This window comes from Marmota marmota, unplaced genomic scaffold, assembly GCF_001458135.2.
Source record: "Marmota marmota marmota unplaced genomic scaffold, marMar, whole genome shotgun sequence".
Taxonomy (NCBI): Eukaryota; Metazoa; Chordata; class Mammalia; order Rodentia; family Sciuridae; genus Marmota; species Marmota marmota.
Genome location: NW_025999968.1, coordinates 59,224,670 through 59,240,634, shown reverse-complemented (window position 1 = coordinate 59,240,634; position 15,965 = coordinate 59,224,670). Strand labels below are relative to the sequence as shown.

Sequence of the window (15,965 nt, the reverse complement as noted above, 5' to 3'; positions counted from 1 at the left end):
GCATCCTGACAGCATATCAGGTCAGCTTCTGCAGACACATCAGCCCAAGACTCTACCAAAGAGCAACCCAACCACAACTGATGGCTAAATGAAAGAAACAGAGCCCAGGAGAAGAGAGTATCCTCTGTGCAGCGACCATTCTCTGCAAGCGGGGCTCCAAAGCCAGCCCCCGAGCTTCTGAGCTTAACAGAATTATTCTAGGTGCTCACTGCTTTATCTTTGTCACTTTAGGTGAGGTTATTTTACTGACATCATTACCAACCCAAGTCCCTAGGGAAAGAAAAGGCCAGGGGGTGGCTTAAAGGGAGGCTAATGTGCTTGGCTTTGTGTCTTCTTGCTCTTCTGCAGACGATCGCTCCACAGTCCTGTTGACAGATGCTGATTTTGGAGAGGCAGCTAAACAGAAGTCCCTGACGGTGACTCACACGGTCCATTACCAATCTGTGTCTCAGGCCACTGGGCCCTTGGTGGATGTTTCAGATGCTCGGCCAGGAACGAGTGAGTGGTCACCTCATTGTAATGTGTGGGTGTTATCAATGCCAAAGGCATTGACCTTCCATCCCTGTCAGATGAAGGTGTGGGGCTTTTCACCTGTGTGCCTAAGAAGCAAACAGGTATGAGGAGGTCTCTAGTAAAGGGAGATGCTCTATTGTGTGATCCTAGCTATTATTAGAATCATGTCAGCTAAAGCCAATAACGCTTGGTATCAGTGTAATAGGAAAAATGCTAGAAATTTCATGTCGATTTTTAAAAATTCAGACAACACAAGGAAAGGTATAATTAGCCTCACTGGACTTGGGATGGGAAGGTGATGTCATATGTGTTTTCTTGGTATCAGCTCTGCAAGGACTCTACTCACAGAGTGATCAGACTTCCTATTTTACTCTGGGTCTCAGAGAAGTTAGGCAAACAGCCCAAAGCTCTGCACATAAAAACAGGGAAACCAAGATTCAACTGATATTTGTCTGTCCCGGAAGCTTGTGTTCTTTCTCCTGAACACCCTGAGAAAAAAATTATAGTTCTGGCTAATCTGGAGATTATGTTGGTTTTAGTTATTTGTATTTGCATCCATAATATATGGAAATTAATTACTGCTATGAAGTTAAATCCTCTAATACGTATCTAGAGCTTATTAATTAGATATTCTTGTTTCTTCATAATTGAAACTGTTCCTAAATCTCTTTAAAGACTGAGAAATTGATGTCCTGATTATATTCATTTTGGAGGCTTTGATGTCTAGCTTTTAAATCTCTAATCACTCTCTTTGCAAAGATGTATGTTCTTAGAGTAATGTGCTATCATTAGAAAGAAAGAAATATTATAATAGTGAAAGTTATTCTTCATGAATTCTAGCTTGTAAAGAACTCAGGAGTGCAGAGGGCTCCATTACCAAATGGCACTGTGATACACAGCAAAGAGATTTATCTTGTATCAAAATTCCTTTGCAACAGTGTCTTTGGGAACAGTTGAAGAAGTCCTTTGTCTCTCCCTGTTGTCTGTCCTCACCTGCTTCCTTCTTGGATGGCATCAGTACTTTCTGAAGATGCAAATGGGCAGTCAGTGAGGTAGCTTGGCCCAGGGCTGTTTCTGCAAGCCTTGCTCCTAAACTAATGCTGGGAGTCTTGGGCATGTCTCTAGCCCGTGACTTCCCCGCCGTGATCCACCTGGTCTGGCTCCCAGCTACACCAAGACAATGCTCTGAGAGGTTTCTGAGCCGCTTTCACTGATCATTAAGGGGGAATTGTAGACCCTGGTTCCAGATGGGTACATTTGAGGCTCCAGAGTTCTTTAGGCTCCGTCCCCATGGACACTGCTGGGAACAGTAGCAGGGAGAGCAAATAGAGAAAACAGGCCAGATGCCCCAGGCAGTGTTTCCCGCCTTTTGGGTACATCAGAGTCACCCAAGGTACCTCTTTAAAGTAGAGTGATTCCAGCGCTCTGCCCTGGAGATTCTGGCCTGATTCTGGTCTGGTTAGTGTAGGGTGGGGCCCAGGAATCTGCATTTCAACAACCTCCAGTGTCTCTGATGTGGGAAACCTCCCTGAGTGTCCCAGAGATGTCCTGGAGGAGGCAGGAGGAAGTGTCCCCTTGCCAGGCAAGTGTCCTTGAGCACCACAGTGCACCACAGTGCCGGCTCCCTGCAGCCTGCAAGGCTCTCAGCACATCAGTTCCTTCTGCCAGGTAAAAAGTAGCAAGCAGTTCCAGCTCCCTTCAGTGTGCACTGGGCAGAGAAATGCTTGAGGGCTGGTCACAAATTGTGAATGGAAAAGAGGCAAAGACACAGAAGCACTGGGACCTTCCAACTGCATGTATGAAGCCCCAGAACAATAGAAGTGGCTTTGAAGGCATTTAAAACATCAACAGAGACATGGGTCTGAGTCCCAGGCAGAAAATACAAATCTGCATAAGGATGGTGAGTGGCAGGCCGATGCTCACCCACATCTCCTGGCCATGAAGTTGTAAGCCCACGGGGAACTTGAAGAAATCATGCATTCACACCGAAAACTATTTATTCAGGTTTACTCTGCACACATGGCTCCATGCTCAGCAACGGGAATATGTCATGACTGAAATACAGAAGCACATTCATTTCATTCAGGAAGGCAAACGGTAAACTGGGAGCTAGAGAACCTTTTCTCAATAAGTGCTCTACGAAACCGAACAGAACGAACACGTGGAGAGCTGTTGGGGATGTGGCAGCTGCCGGAGGGGGCTGTCCCGGATCTGGGTCGTCTGGGAAGCCTTCCATGGAGGCGCAGGTAGGAGCCAAGGTCAGGGGAGAGCAAGAGCTGCCAGCCACTATGGGAGCAGGAGGGACGCCCAGAGACTCCAGCATGTTGGGGATCAATGCAGCCCCGAGGTTCAGCGAGCGGCCAGGCAATGGCAAGAGAAAGCCGGAGGGACAAACGGCTGGGCTGTCTGTAGGACCTCCCAGGCCAGACCTCTCATGTGTGCCCATTCCCAGAGTCTGGAGTGTTCTCCTGACTGTCACACAGGAAGCACCACAGCTAAGAGAACAATGTCGTCTTTCCTTTGTGGTGAACTTCATGAATGATCTTCACCTACCCCAACGAAGCTGCTCAGATCCATTCATCAGACTGATGCCCACCTTCCCCCGCAAATGAAGCTATTCATTTATCATCTGCAGAATACTCTGTATTGAAAAACGTCTTTGGGATGAGTCTTTCACTAAATTTTTAAAATCTATCTTTGGCGGTAGTGACATTGGGTGCCTGGTCTCACAGCAGGCTCAGGGGCCTGAAGACCATGACCTTTCCAGAGCCCAGCTCCCTGCTTGCTTCTTGTGCCCCGGAGCTTGTCCACTCTGCCAGGTGTTACACCTGCGCTAACTCAGCCCTGTGGAGAGGTTCTTCTCGAGACAGCCGGCCCTCCACATCTGTAGGCTCTGCATCAGCATATTCGCCAAAAAAACAAATGAAAAAACATCTGGAAAAATAAATTTCTCCTGCACCAAACATGCCCGGACTTTTATTCTTTATCATTATTCCCTGAACAACACAGTATAACAACTGCTTACATACTGTTTACCTGGTAGGAGTTGTAAGTAAGCTAGAGTTTATTCAAAGTGCACAGGAGAATGTGTGTAGGCTGTATGCAAATCCTGAGCCCTTTTATGTAAAGAACTTGAGCATCAGCAGATTTTGGTAGCAAAGGTAAGGGGTCCTGGAAGCAATCCTGCAGATGCCAACAGACAACCATATTCCCTATCTCCTCAACTACAAAAGACATTATTATTCTGTTTTTGTAGGTTAGGATTATGTGCCATTGTATGAATTTGTCCTTTTTAATAAGAGCATCTAAAGTATGCTTTGGGGGCCCTAAAATGATTGCATTGCAAAAGTTATATTTCTAAACATTTGATGAGCTTGCCAGAGATTGCCAACAAATTCTTAGTATGAGGATGGGAGAAATGGCAGCGATTTGCTCTCTCACCTCTCCGATGTCCAAAAACACAATCCCTCAGCTACATCTTATATGACTCCCTGGTCTCTCCTGTGGATTATGATGCACATTTAAACTGAGGATCTATTTATGTCCTTGGCTCAACTCCAGCCAGGAGGTGGACGAGAAAGAAAGATGAACTAAATTGATTGCCCAAGTCCTATTTGAGCATCAGGTATTGTGGCTAGGATTGGGTTAAGGACATGAACAGAACCCCAGCTTAAGTGTACATCATAATGCACAGTACTGAAATGTATTTACTGATCCACTGTCAAGATCTGAAATCAGAATATGACGGAAAAGAAAGAATTAGCTTAACGAGGACTTGGGCAGTCAATTTCATTTCCCTCTTTTCCTTGTCCATCTCCTGGGATCTCTTCAGTGGGTACAAGTGTGTGCTCAGCCAGCAGCAGGTGTCTCTTAACCTGCACATAGGTGTCTCCCAGCACACTTACCAACAAAGGTCATTACCTAGGAGATTGAAAATCAGTTTTTCTAGTTACAAAACATGCAAGGGTAGAAGACATATAAAATGATACATATTAGTTCTGACTATTTTGTCATATTTACCTGGAAATCATTATTCATTCATTTGTACACAGAGAATTTACCAAGCACCCATGATAGATAGTTGTCCTTCAATATCCTTGGGACAATGGTTCCAGGACCCCCAAGGATGCCCAAATCCAAGGAAGCTCAAGTCCTTCCTATAAAATGGCATAGTGTTTGTAGGGAACCTTCAGCTCTCCTCCAGTATACTTTAAATCATATCTGAGTGACTCTAAATACCTAATATAATGTAAATACTGTGCAGGTAGCTGCTACACTGTGTTAGCTAGGAAATGACAAGAACTAGTCCGACTGTACATGTGCAGTACAGACGCTGTCTTCCTGGACAGTTTTGAGTCCCAGGTTTGGATCCTTTGGATGCAGGAGCAGTGAGTGTGGAGAGTCCGCTGTGTATAAAACACTGAACTGGGAAATGAAGAGGACATGGCCTCCTCTGCCCTTCCACTCCCTCCCGAGCACCAGTATTCTGCAGCATCCAGTTGTGTGATTTTTAATGAGCATCTTCCTGTCAACCCTCCCTAACCAACCCCCACATCTCCTATCACGTCTTCCAGGATGGGCAGGTTATGCTCCACCCCAGCCACACTGTTTGCTGCTCGGGTGTCACCCAGCAAAGCCTCTAGTTTATACGACCCTCTTCTGTGCCTGGGGTGCTCTAGTGTGTTCATTTCACTCAAGTCAAAAGGTGGCTTTGATGGGAGGAAAAGGCCCATCTAATAAGGTCACTGGGCCAGAGTTACATAGCCAGTGAGTGACAAAACAGGACTTCCAACCCAGGCAACCTAACTCCAAAGCCCATACTCAGCCACCGTGTGGGCTGCAAGAGAGAGGGGCCATCTAAAGGAGATGAGGGAGGCATATGAAAGAGAGCATTGACATCACGTGATGCACACCCGCACCCGCACACACACACACACACACAAATACACATGCATGCACACACACGAGTTGGCCTCTGCATCTGTAGGACTTATATCTGTGATTCAACCAACTGTGGATTATTCCCTAAATGGTACAGCCTAATGGTTATTTACATAGTATTTACTTTGCATTAGGCAGTATAAGCAATGTTGAGGTGATTTAAAATATACAGGAATATATGAAGGTTATATGGAAATACGACGTCATTCTGTGTAAGGGACTTTATAAAAAGAGCTTACAGCATTGATTAAATGTTCATTATCGAGACTTTGAAAAAAATATACTCCATCTCCCAGAATAGTACTTGGGATAGTCCTGGGGAGATGCCTGGTGTGGGCCAGGGTAGGCCTGTGGTCCAGCATGTGGTACGCCCTGAATAATGGTGGCTGGTCACATGAGGGAAGTTCCACCCATCCTCTGTCTCTCTGAGACCACTGGTAAATCTGAGGTCCTGGCATCTGTAAGACATGGAAACCAAGACCAGGGGATAAAAGCAGATTAATACAGTGATCACAGTACACGTGATATGTTTCATAACCCTATTACTCACAAAATCTTCTCTTATCCTAAATTCAGGATAATTAAAATAATTCGATTCAATGGGCAGAATCATAATGCATGTTTAGATGCAGTGTTGAAAGGCCTAGAGCTATTTATATCACCTACCCTCTAACTCATTGGCATTTGATCACCAGGACTTTCCATGCAAGGTACCCTCCATGCAGCCCAGTAAATCCCAATATACACTGGTTTAGTAGACGAGCTAGTAAGTCACACTAAAGACACTGCTGGAGAAAGCCAAGTGACAATTGCATTCAAGCCATTATCTCAGAAGCCATCAGAGTTCAGTTCAGGTATAAAAATAAGGGCTCCAAATACCCGATTGTTAAAGAAATGTGCCAGGCACCCTCGTGGTCCACGTCCCAGGACAGCTTTAACTCCAGGACACCTGCTTAGCACAGAAGAACATAGGGACTGCACTTCATCAAACAGTATAACAACCTATACTTTCAACATCATCTGGCCACTGGTAACACAGTCCCCATCTAGGAAAAAGAAAGAATAGACAAAATCAGCTTGAGAAGATTCCAACTTTGAATAGAGGCAGATATGTGTGATTTTCCTGTGGAATTTTCTAAGTAGGGCAACCTCAGAGAGGAAAGGGGCTGCGGCTGGGAAGTCCTCTTTCTGCCACTGAGGAGCCAATTCAAGGGCAGACCACTCAGGCCAGAGGTTGGAGGTTGGAGGAAATAGCTGTGAGACCAAACTGTCCCCCACCCACATCTGTGCCGGGAGAAAACCTGCCCAGAATGATCTGTATCTGTAGCTGCAAGAAACGTAAAGAAGAATAAAAATGAGACTTCTCAAAACTTACATAAGGGACTGGGTAATTTTCTGGAAAAGATTCATTAGCATTTAAATAACGAGCTGCACTTATTTAAGCTCCACTTACCAAGTCGATAGTGCCTGGAAGACATCTAGCCTCCTACCCATGACAGTGTTTTTCTGTCTCACTGAGGACCTCTTTCCTAACATTGCCAGAGAAGCACTATTAGCCTTCACGCCTTGTTGTGTAGAGGGCTGGGCACTTGAACAGAGCTCATTTGCAATCTAATCAAGGCCAACAGCATCTTCCAATAACGTCTTCTGCAAAATTTTGCAAGTAAGAGATGAAATGTGCCTCGAAAATCAACACCAAGGCAGTATTCTGATGGCCCAGGAAATCTCAAGCTGTATCGACCTGACGGGGCTCTGAGTGCTCTTCCCTGGCACCACGGAATGATGGATTGGTTCAAAGTCCAGTAGCCAGAAACTGACAAAGAGGCAAATCTTGCACTTAAAAATCCTTCACCACCCCCAGTGTCAGCTCTCACACCCCAACACAGACTATGAGGAAGCCATTGTCACACAGATCGTGCTAACACGTACCCAGGTCTAGGCCACCTGTGGTGTGTAACAGGCACTCTCAGCACTGAAAGGTGGCAGGTTAGGGTGCCCCTCGTATCACCTGATAGCTGGGTCACTTGTCTCTGAGCTGCCATTGCTCATCAATGACATGACCCAAAGCTGTAGGAATTCCTTAGGAAACTGTGTGCCGGGGATAAGGTGGGCTCAATGGTGGATCTCGAGAGCAACGTCCTTGCCCTGCTCTGAGAAATGTGCAGGCTCAGGAGACCGGGTAGCCATGCCAGGGCAGCTGCCATGTGCGTGGTGAGGACCCTCTCAGCTTTTCTCCTTGAAACTGCTGCACTGGTGCTGAGCTGAGAACAGACTGCTGTGTTCACAAGAGGCCAGGGCACCTCGAATACAACTGCAATGATATTCCCTTTGAGGAACAAAGAATTCAAAGGTGGAAAAGCACCCCCTCCCCTGGGACCCTGGGCTGTGTTTAGGCTGAAGTCCCCAAAAAGTCTCTTGAGGTAGCTGAACTCCAGAAGCAGCAGCACCGTGGTGCACTCAGCTCAGTGTTCTTTGCTACCAGAATATTCTTTTTCTTAGCTTGCTCAGTCCCCTCCCTCTGTCGACTTGCTGCCTGTGGTTCCAGATTTAAGACAAAACCCATCTGGCAGCAGCCTGCATCACCCCTTGGTGTTTCTGCAAATGGTAAACATTTGAAATCCAAACACCAGCTCACCTTTTGTTCTCCCAGTCCAAGTTCAGACCATGCCACTGGAGAGTTACGCCACCATGCGCGAGGGACTAAGAGAATGTTGGGACCCGGCGTGTGGCCTTGGGAACCTGCAGCTCAGTTAATGAATGACACGGCTGTAGCTGAAGCAGTGGATAAACACGGACAGCGGTTGTTCAAAGACACTGGCACAAGATTCCTAGGGCTGCAGGAACACCACCACAAACTGTGCCTCCAAAGAACAAGAATTTATCGTCTCATGGTTCTGGAGGGGGGGTGAAAGTTCAAAATCTAGGTGTCCTCAAGGTCACAATCCTGTGACGCCCATAGGGAGACCCTCCCTTGCCTGGTCCTAGCTGCTGGCAGCATGCTTGCGACCTTGGCTGTGCTTGTGTGGGCTCACGACTTCAGTGTCTGCCTCCAGCCCCACAGCTGCACTCCACACCTGGATCTGTCCCCTGTTCCTGCAAGGACAGCCTTCACCGTAGGTTAGGGCCACCCATTCCAGTGTGGCCTCGTCTTCACCAATGGCTCTGCAATGGCTCTCTTTCCAGGTAAGACCATGTGCTGAGCTACTGGGGTTAGGATTGGACCTGTGGTGTTTTGCGGGGAGGGGCACCGTTTGACCAGTCACAACTCCCTGAGGTCAGGACCTTCGGGAAGGAAGCCACGTTCAAGCACAGTTTGCATAAGATGCCGATCCTCAGAGGTGAAGTGAACTTCAGGTCAGAAAATCATCAAGAGCCAGGAGCAAGGCCCAAATCTATACTTTTGTCTCCAAATAAAATGTTCTTTCCCCTGCAGGGCTTTTAAAACCCCTTTAGAATCTGATGAATATGGTGGACCGCGGGAGAGGAAAGAGCAAGGGCCTCCACAGGAAAAGCCAGGAAGGCTTCCTGCAAGGCTGGGTAGAGACAGCTGCCCCCAGCGCTCGCCCCAGCTGACCGCGGTCCTCTTGTGTCTTCACAGATCCCACCACCAGGAGGAATGCAAAGGCCGGGCCCACAGCCAGAAACCGGTACGCCAGCCAGTGGACCCTCAACAGACCCCACCCCACCATCTCAGCACACACCCTCACCACAGACTGGAGGCTGCCAACGCCCCGGGCCACGGGCTCCGTGGACAAGGAGAGTGACAGTTACAGCGTCAGCCCCTCGCAAGACACAGGTGCGGCCCTGTATGCGCCCCTCATCCCTGGGGATCAGCTGGGCCAGCCCTTGCTCCCAGCATGGGCTTCCCTGGCTTCTTGGGGAGGGGAGAGCGGGTCTCCTCTACTCCTGCTTATGCCCTTCTGAAAGCCACTTTCCCACTGTTGAGCTGTTCTCTAGAACCATAGAATCATAGAACCTTCCAGCATTTCCTCTGTGCAGGGCCCAGGGGATTCTGCAAAGCAAAACCCAAAGCTTCCCTCTTGGTGTCCCACTCAGGCCGATCTCTCCTTTTAGTTCCTACCCTACTGGAGAAATACAGGCATTTTTAAATTTTCACCCATACGATTGCCCTAATTACTGATCGCACTCAGGCATCTGACCCAATCCCCACGCCGGGCTTAGGCTACCACACCTGAGGCTGCACGGCCAGGTCACGGCAGCCTCCGTGGCGCACGCACCCAGGCTGATCTGTTTGACAATTAAACGGGGCTTGATTATAAGGTAAGTCATCTGGTCGGTGGCATCAGCCACTGAGATTTCACTTCTGAGAGAAGACAGGGCCTAAGAATAGCAGTGTGCTGCCCACCCCACCCCCCTCAAATGCTGGAAAGAAATTATATCTGAACCTAATAGCTGCAGGAAATTTTAATACTCATTTTCTTTTGTTCTTGATGATACACTTCAAAAACAGAGTTCCAGAGGTGGAGCATTGCCATGCGAATTTATTTTTGTGTCTGTTATTTCTCTTAGAAGGTTCTCAGAGTTCCGCAGAGGTGAACTTCAAAACTTTTTAGTAGGTTTAAAATGCGGAGGCTTCTCTGATGGGGGTGATATGGCCCAGTTAAAAGGCAAGTCAGCCCTGGGTTTTGTCCCAGGTGTTCCCTGGTCCCCACAGAAGGTGCCACAGCAAAGGATGGGTCCAGGGGTCAGGGACGCTTCTGCCTGGTGGCCAATTTCTTTGCAGAGTCACATCATTTCTAAGCATCCCCACATCTCGCTTCCCAGGCTGAGGCCGGAGGGGCTGATCTGCAGAGCTGGAATCATCCATGCCAATTAATGAGTCTCTAAGGACCAGATCGATTTGCAAGTCAGAGCAGGGAGCGGGATGCTGCAGCCCATTGACACCACGCTCCAGAGAGTTTTCAATAAAAGCAGAACTTTTTAAGGGGCCGCATTACTTATTTATGGAAAACATCCAGGGCTGAGACATCTGACTGCCGGGATTCAATCGAAACCAAGATTCCCTGGGCCGAATGCTGAGGTCGTGAAGCTGGCCTCAGAGCGGCAGAGGCGGAGTCTTCTGACAAAGCCAAGACTCCTGCCAGATCCTCCTGGGATCTGGAAGGAATGGCTAGAAGCCAGGGAGCGTCGCCCGAGGGTTCACACTTAGCATGGTGAGTCACCGTCTCCTTTTCTCTTCCCTGGGGTGTAGATCGAGCAAGAAGCAGCATGGTCTCCACAGAAAGTGCCTCCTCCACCTACGAAGAGCTGGCCAGGGCCTACGAGCACGCCAAGATGGAAGAGCAGCTGAGGCACGCCAAGTTCACCATCACCGAGTGCTTCATCTCAGACACGTCCTCCGAACAGTTGACGGCAGGGACAAACGAGTACACGGACAGTCTGACCTCCAGCACCCCTTCGGAATCGGGGATCTGCAGGTTCACTGCGTCTCCCCCCAAACCTCAGGATGGAGGACGGGTGATGAACATGGCCGTCCCGAAGGCACATCGGCCAGGTGAGGATGGCAGGGGGACCACAGTGCAGGAGCGCTCCCTGCCTAGTTCACACCCAGCCACTAGGAAAGCTTTTGCGGGCTCAGACTGAGGGGGGCAGTGTTCTGTGTATGGATTGCTGCATAAAGAATCATCCCAAAGCGTCTTGGCTGAAAACAAGAATCATTCATTTTGTTTCTGAATCTCAAATTTGGTCAGGGCCTAGTGAATACCGCAAGCTGGGGAGGCTCAATCATACCTGTGGGGCCTATTTCCAAAAGGGCTCACTCACCCAGCCAGTTAATGCTAGCTAAATTTTCCCCAATGGGTCTCTCCACAAGGTGGCTCGAGTTTCCTCCTATCATTGTAGCTCAGAGCAAAGAGCACATACTCCAAAACACAGACAGTGGATGTAGCCAATTTCCTAGGGTTGGCCTGGAAATTGTATTAGTCAGTTTTCCTTGCTATAACAAAATACCTGAGGCTGAGTTCTTGTAAAGAAAAGAAATTTATTTAGTTCAACATTCTGGGGGTTGGAGAGCATGGTTGTGGCATCAACTCAGCCCTGGTGAGGACCTCGTGGCAAATGGCATCACAACAGTGGGAATACATGTGAGAAACGATCACATGAGGCAATGGGAAGTCAGGCACAGGAAAGGGCTCTCTTTGAACAGCTCACTGTTCAGAGAACTAACTCAGAGGCCCATGGGCATTGATCCTTTCAAGGACAGTGCCCCCAGTGACCTCTCATAGGTCCCACCTCTTAAAATCCCACCACCTCCTCCTATTACCACACTAAGGACTGTGCTCTCAACACATGTATCCTTGAGGGGCACACTCAAACTATATCACACAGTCGCCCAGCACCCCTTCCACCATGTTCCACCCACCATCCAAGAAGTCACAGAGCCCACAGAGTCCAGATCTAAGAGAAGGAGACCCCCACTGCTTGATGAGGAAGGTTCAAGGACTGGGGTAGGGGTCTGCATTTTAAGACTGCCGTGGAGAGGGCGATTGAAGGGAGAGCGATCTTACCAGGAACAGTGTGGGCTTGGCTTTCCCGAGTTACTCAAGATGACCGGAGCTGGCCGATGTAGGTGAGCAGGTATCTGATCTTCAACTTGACCCCATGTGAGCAGCTGGGGTTTGTGAGGGGACTTGCCGACTCCACGGCTAGCAGTGGCTGGTGGATGATGTGAATGAGTGAAGGGGTCAGGCAGGTCAAGGCGTAGTGAGGTCAAGGACAGTTCATGGACTGACCAAAGAGGAAAGACCAGCAAACTCTTTCCAGTGGGTTTCAGGTGGTAACAGGGTCTTAGTATGGGCTTGTGCTTTAGGAGAAGTCAGCAATCTTGGTTTTACATGGAAACTGACAGCTGTTAAGTCTTGGCTCCAGAACTTGCCAGCCAGTGTGTGTGCCACCATTGAGGCAGACCCTCATACTTCATCAATTCACAGTGGCCATTTTAGTCTCATCTGAAAAGTTACTTTTTTTTCTTTTTCAACCTGAAACAGTTGCCTGGAGACCATCCTTCACACGCTATCCAATCTTGACAAATCCCGTTTTACTTCTCATTTTGTCCATTTTCTGAACCACTGTACTGGTTCTATTTCAAATCTTTACCTCGAGTCTTGAATCATTGCTGTTCCCTTGGGTTTTATGGCATAAGGCCCAGCAGAAATGAGCCTTATAAATGCATAAAAATATATAAAATACGAATTGTCTATCCAGCAAATAATCTTCCAAACAGACTCAAGATTCCTACCAGCATACAATAAAGAATTATGGCTTCATTTATTTTCATTCTGTCTACCTTCACAGGGGAGAGGACACGCCGTTATTTGTGGGTGCTGTTACTTCGAATTTTTTTTTGCCGATGGCATTTATTTGCAAGGCAAATGCAGAACAGCTAGGGATCAATGCTGTGGCTTTTTGTACCTCTTCAACCTGAGAGTGAGAAGGGCAGGGGAGGTGAACATGAGCCTCTGGGCACCCTTCAGTCTTCGTGGATGGCCACTGCATCCATCGAGCTCTTGCACAGGATGTGGTGTCTTAGTGCAGGTGAGGCAGGTAGCAGAGAAGATGCCAGTGATGTGGGTGCAGGTGCCTGCTGTTGTCTCATTGAGGTCTTTTGAGAACCCTGCAGGACTCCACCTGTGCTGCTGGCCTCCCCTCCCTTCCTACTTTTATTTCTGTTCAGTGGCCATCAGAGTCCTGCAAGCACCACCTCATCTGAGTATCCCTTTTAAGTACTTTAGCATCCATCTGAGAGAATGCGGCTGCATTTTGCCTCTGAGTGTGACCAAGGGCACAGGATGAGCTTCTGGGTTGAGTGACTGCCCTACTTGTGCAGGCCTTTAAATAATTAAAGGTTGGACGTTTCTTTTTGACAGCATGTTGTTCAGGTTGTTGGACAATAATTTTTTCCAAGTCTGTAGTTTGTTCGTGACATTGTTGCTTAGATCCATTAGAGCAGCTGAAAGATCACAACAGAGTTACTATGGTCTTAATCTATTATTTAGAGGAAAATGATTGTATAACTTTAGGTATGAATAATTCCTTCAATCAATGTGAGTTCCAATGTCCACAAGCTTGGTTTTGTCTAACCCGGGTGACTGAATTATTCCTGAATGTTTAATGAGCTTTAGAACAATGGTCTGCCCTCCGAAAGGCCTGCTGGTGCTCCTTCCTATCGCAGCCGAACTCGACGTGGAACATGCTCTGGAGCAGCCCAGGCCCAGTGGGAGGGAACATATCTGTGACCCTAAAGAAAAGAGGTGAGCAGACTGGGGACTGCAGAGTCGGACCCGCGGGGACCCACTGACAGCGTACAAAGCTCCTTGTGCCATGCTGGTTTCGTCCATCTAGAGCATTCTGGGCAACTCCTTAGGGAAAACCAACCAGAATAACTCGGGGCAGTCGCGGTAGTTGCGACCCAGGGTGGCTGCAGTCATGTCAAGCTGAATTCAGACAAAACCCATGGTGGTGATGGATTGTGACGCTGGCCTGAGGCCGGGTCTAAATCAGCAGCTCCTGGAGCAGCGCTTTGAAGCCACGTCCCTTCTTTCCCTGCGTCCCCTCTGGGTTCTAGAAGGAGCTGGCCATTCTGTTTCTGCTCAGTCTTCCAACCTCTGCACACCTCCTCACCATTAGCCCTTCCTCTTCTGGACCATCCCATTTCCCTCCTTTTCCTTCTTCTACGTTCAGTACCAATAGTTTTGATCCCAAACTTTTCAGTTTGCTACGAATAGTGATCAAATTGCACAAAGTTGGCCAGATCTGCTCCAGGAAACAGGAGGCACGTCTTAGCTGCTTTTTCATCTTTTGCTCCCCGGGTCTACCAGATACCCAGTGGGCACACAGTTAATAGTCAAGAATCACTTCACCTGACCGAGCAGCCCTGGATGCGCACCCCTGGCACCGTGTCTGGCAACGCTGACCAACTGTTAAAATATCGCCACTGCTATAAATTATTAGTCAAACACAAGAGGACAGTTAAGTCAACGCCATCTTCCTGCATCCTTTTAAACAGAGTGATTTACCTTGTGGACTTTCCCTTAACAGATTAAAAGGAAAGCTCTTCCACAGACCAAGGGCTGCTCCCCCATGATATGCAGAGGCCACACAAGGCAGCCACCAGGATCGAGCTTGAGACTTTTAATAAAACCTGAATTTTGAATTTTTAAAATTTTTAGATTTTAAGTAAAAAAAATACTGAGTGTAATTATAAGTAATAATGTTCTAAAAGTACAACTAAGAATAAACAAAACACAAATATTTCTTATTCTTGATTCTCTGAGAAATTGCTGGAAAGTTACTAGCTTTCCGTCCTCTGGGCCAGGTGGCTTCCAGGGCTTCAATTCTGCTGCCTGTTCTTGGTTTCGGGAGCGTTTTGAGCCAGTTTCTCCGGTTCTTGGATCACTGCTGCTTCTTTATTCATGATGTTTATCCTGTGCAATCAAAGAGGCCCTTGCACAAAGCTCCTTAAATCAATTTAAAGCTTCAAATCTGCAGCCCGATGCAGCTTGGCCCCCGTCGGCGTTGGCACTTCTACTCTGTGGGCCTCTGCGGCCATTCAAGGTTTTCCAGCTGGAAATGGCCACGGCCGGCCACCACCTTGTTAATCCACAGAAAAAGCAGCTATTTGAAGCAGCTCTTGGATTTTCATTTTAGGATGCCTTCATCCCATACATCACTCTGTACTGAGTAGTGTGTTTGGCCAACCAGGGCGAGGCTTGAGGGGGCGCCAGGATGTGCAGAGGCCTGCCCCACCTGCAGGGAGAGCCCACCCCTGTGCCCCTCGGCACTGTTCTTACCTGGGTTGGCCGTCTTGTCCTCAGCCATTGTTTAAATAATGCTATTCTCCCTCTCTGACATCTACGTGGCTCGCAGGTTGGCTCTTGAATAAAAATTAGCCTCCAGAAATCTTGACTACCAAGTAACCCTTTGCCCCACACTCTCCTCTCACCACCTTGAGCTCCATTCTGGGCAGATAATCAGACTGATTGCTTCTCCCACCAAACACAGCCCTCCATTCCTCTCAAGCAACCATGTCTCTCTCCTTCAGGCAGGCCGGCTGGATCAGATCTCAGGTCTTGCATCCTCCTCCTCTTCTTTGTACATCACTGAAATTCTTGAAATTTCTATCATGAATGTTTCTTGAGAACCATGGAAAGGATCTCCTTTCAGGTGCAGGTGTCTGGTGTGCACACACGTGTGCATGCACAATTAAGCACATGCATGGACGCATACAGGGTCATCAAACACACAGTAGGACACGTGTGTGGGCACATACGTGCGTACCTGCCCATGTGCGTGACTCATGCACGCATACACACTGCAGGTCTCTGACTCCGCCCTTCCCCAGGGAGCCCTGCTTCATCCCTCCTGGCCACTTCCCTTTCTTTCTTTGGCACACTTTTACTGAATGTCCCCTGAGGAACTGGCCCTGTTTGGGGAGTTGAGGACATGGCAGTGAATAGACCTGCAGAGACCTGCCTTGAAGGAGCTTGCCTTCC

General features: G+C 48.2%; 1 protein-coding gene and 1 long non-coding RNA gene across 3 annotated transcripts in view; one reads left to right on the top strand and one right to left on the bottom strand.

The window, feature by feature from the left end:
• Dscam (DS cell adhesion molecule) overlaps positions 1 to 15,965 on the top strand; it is a 655,493-nt gene that overhangs the window by 628,200 nt on the left and 11,328 nt on the right. The window contains exons 30-32 of the mRNA XM_048803693.1: positions 349 to 498; positions 9,053 to 9,250; positions 10,667 to 10,969. Of these exons, the coding sequence (XP_048659650.1) occupies positions 349 to 498; positions 9,053 to 9,250; positions 10,667 to 10,969 (651 nt within the window). The remainder of the gene's footprint in view (positions 1 to 348; positions 499 to 9,052; positions 9,251 to 10,666; positions 10,970 to 15,965) is intronic.
• Positions 5,661 to 8,308, bottom strand: LOC107136491. Of its 2 annotated transcripts, XR_001502702.2 has the most exons (3): positions 8,090 to 8,308; positions 6,334 to 6,500; positions 5,661 to 5,912 (listed from the first exon to the last, which is right to left on the bottom strand). It is a non-coding gene; the product is annotated as an uncharacterized LOC107136491 (long non-coding RNA). The 2 variants fall into 2 exon arrangements; XR_007347797.1 differs by having other exon boundaries at positions 5,661 to 6,500.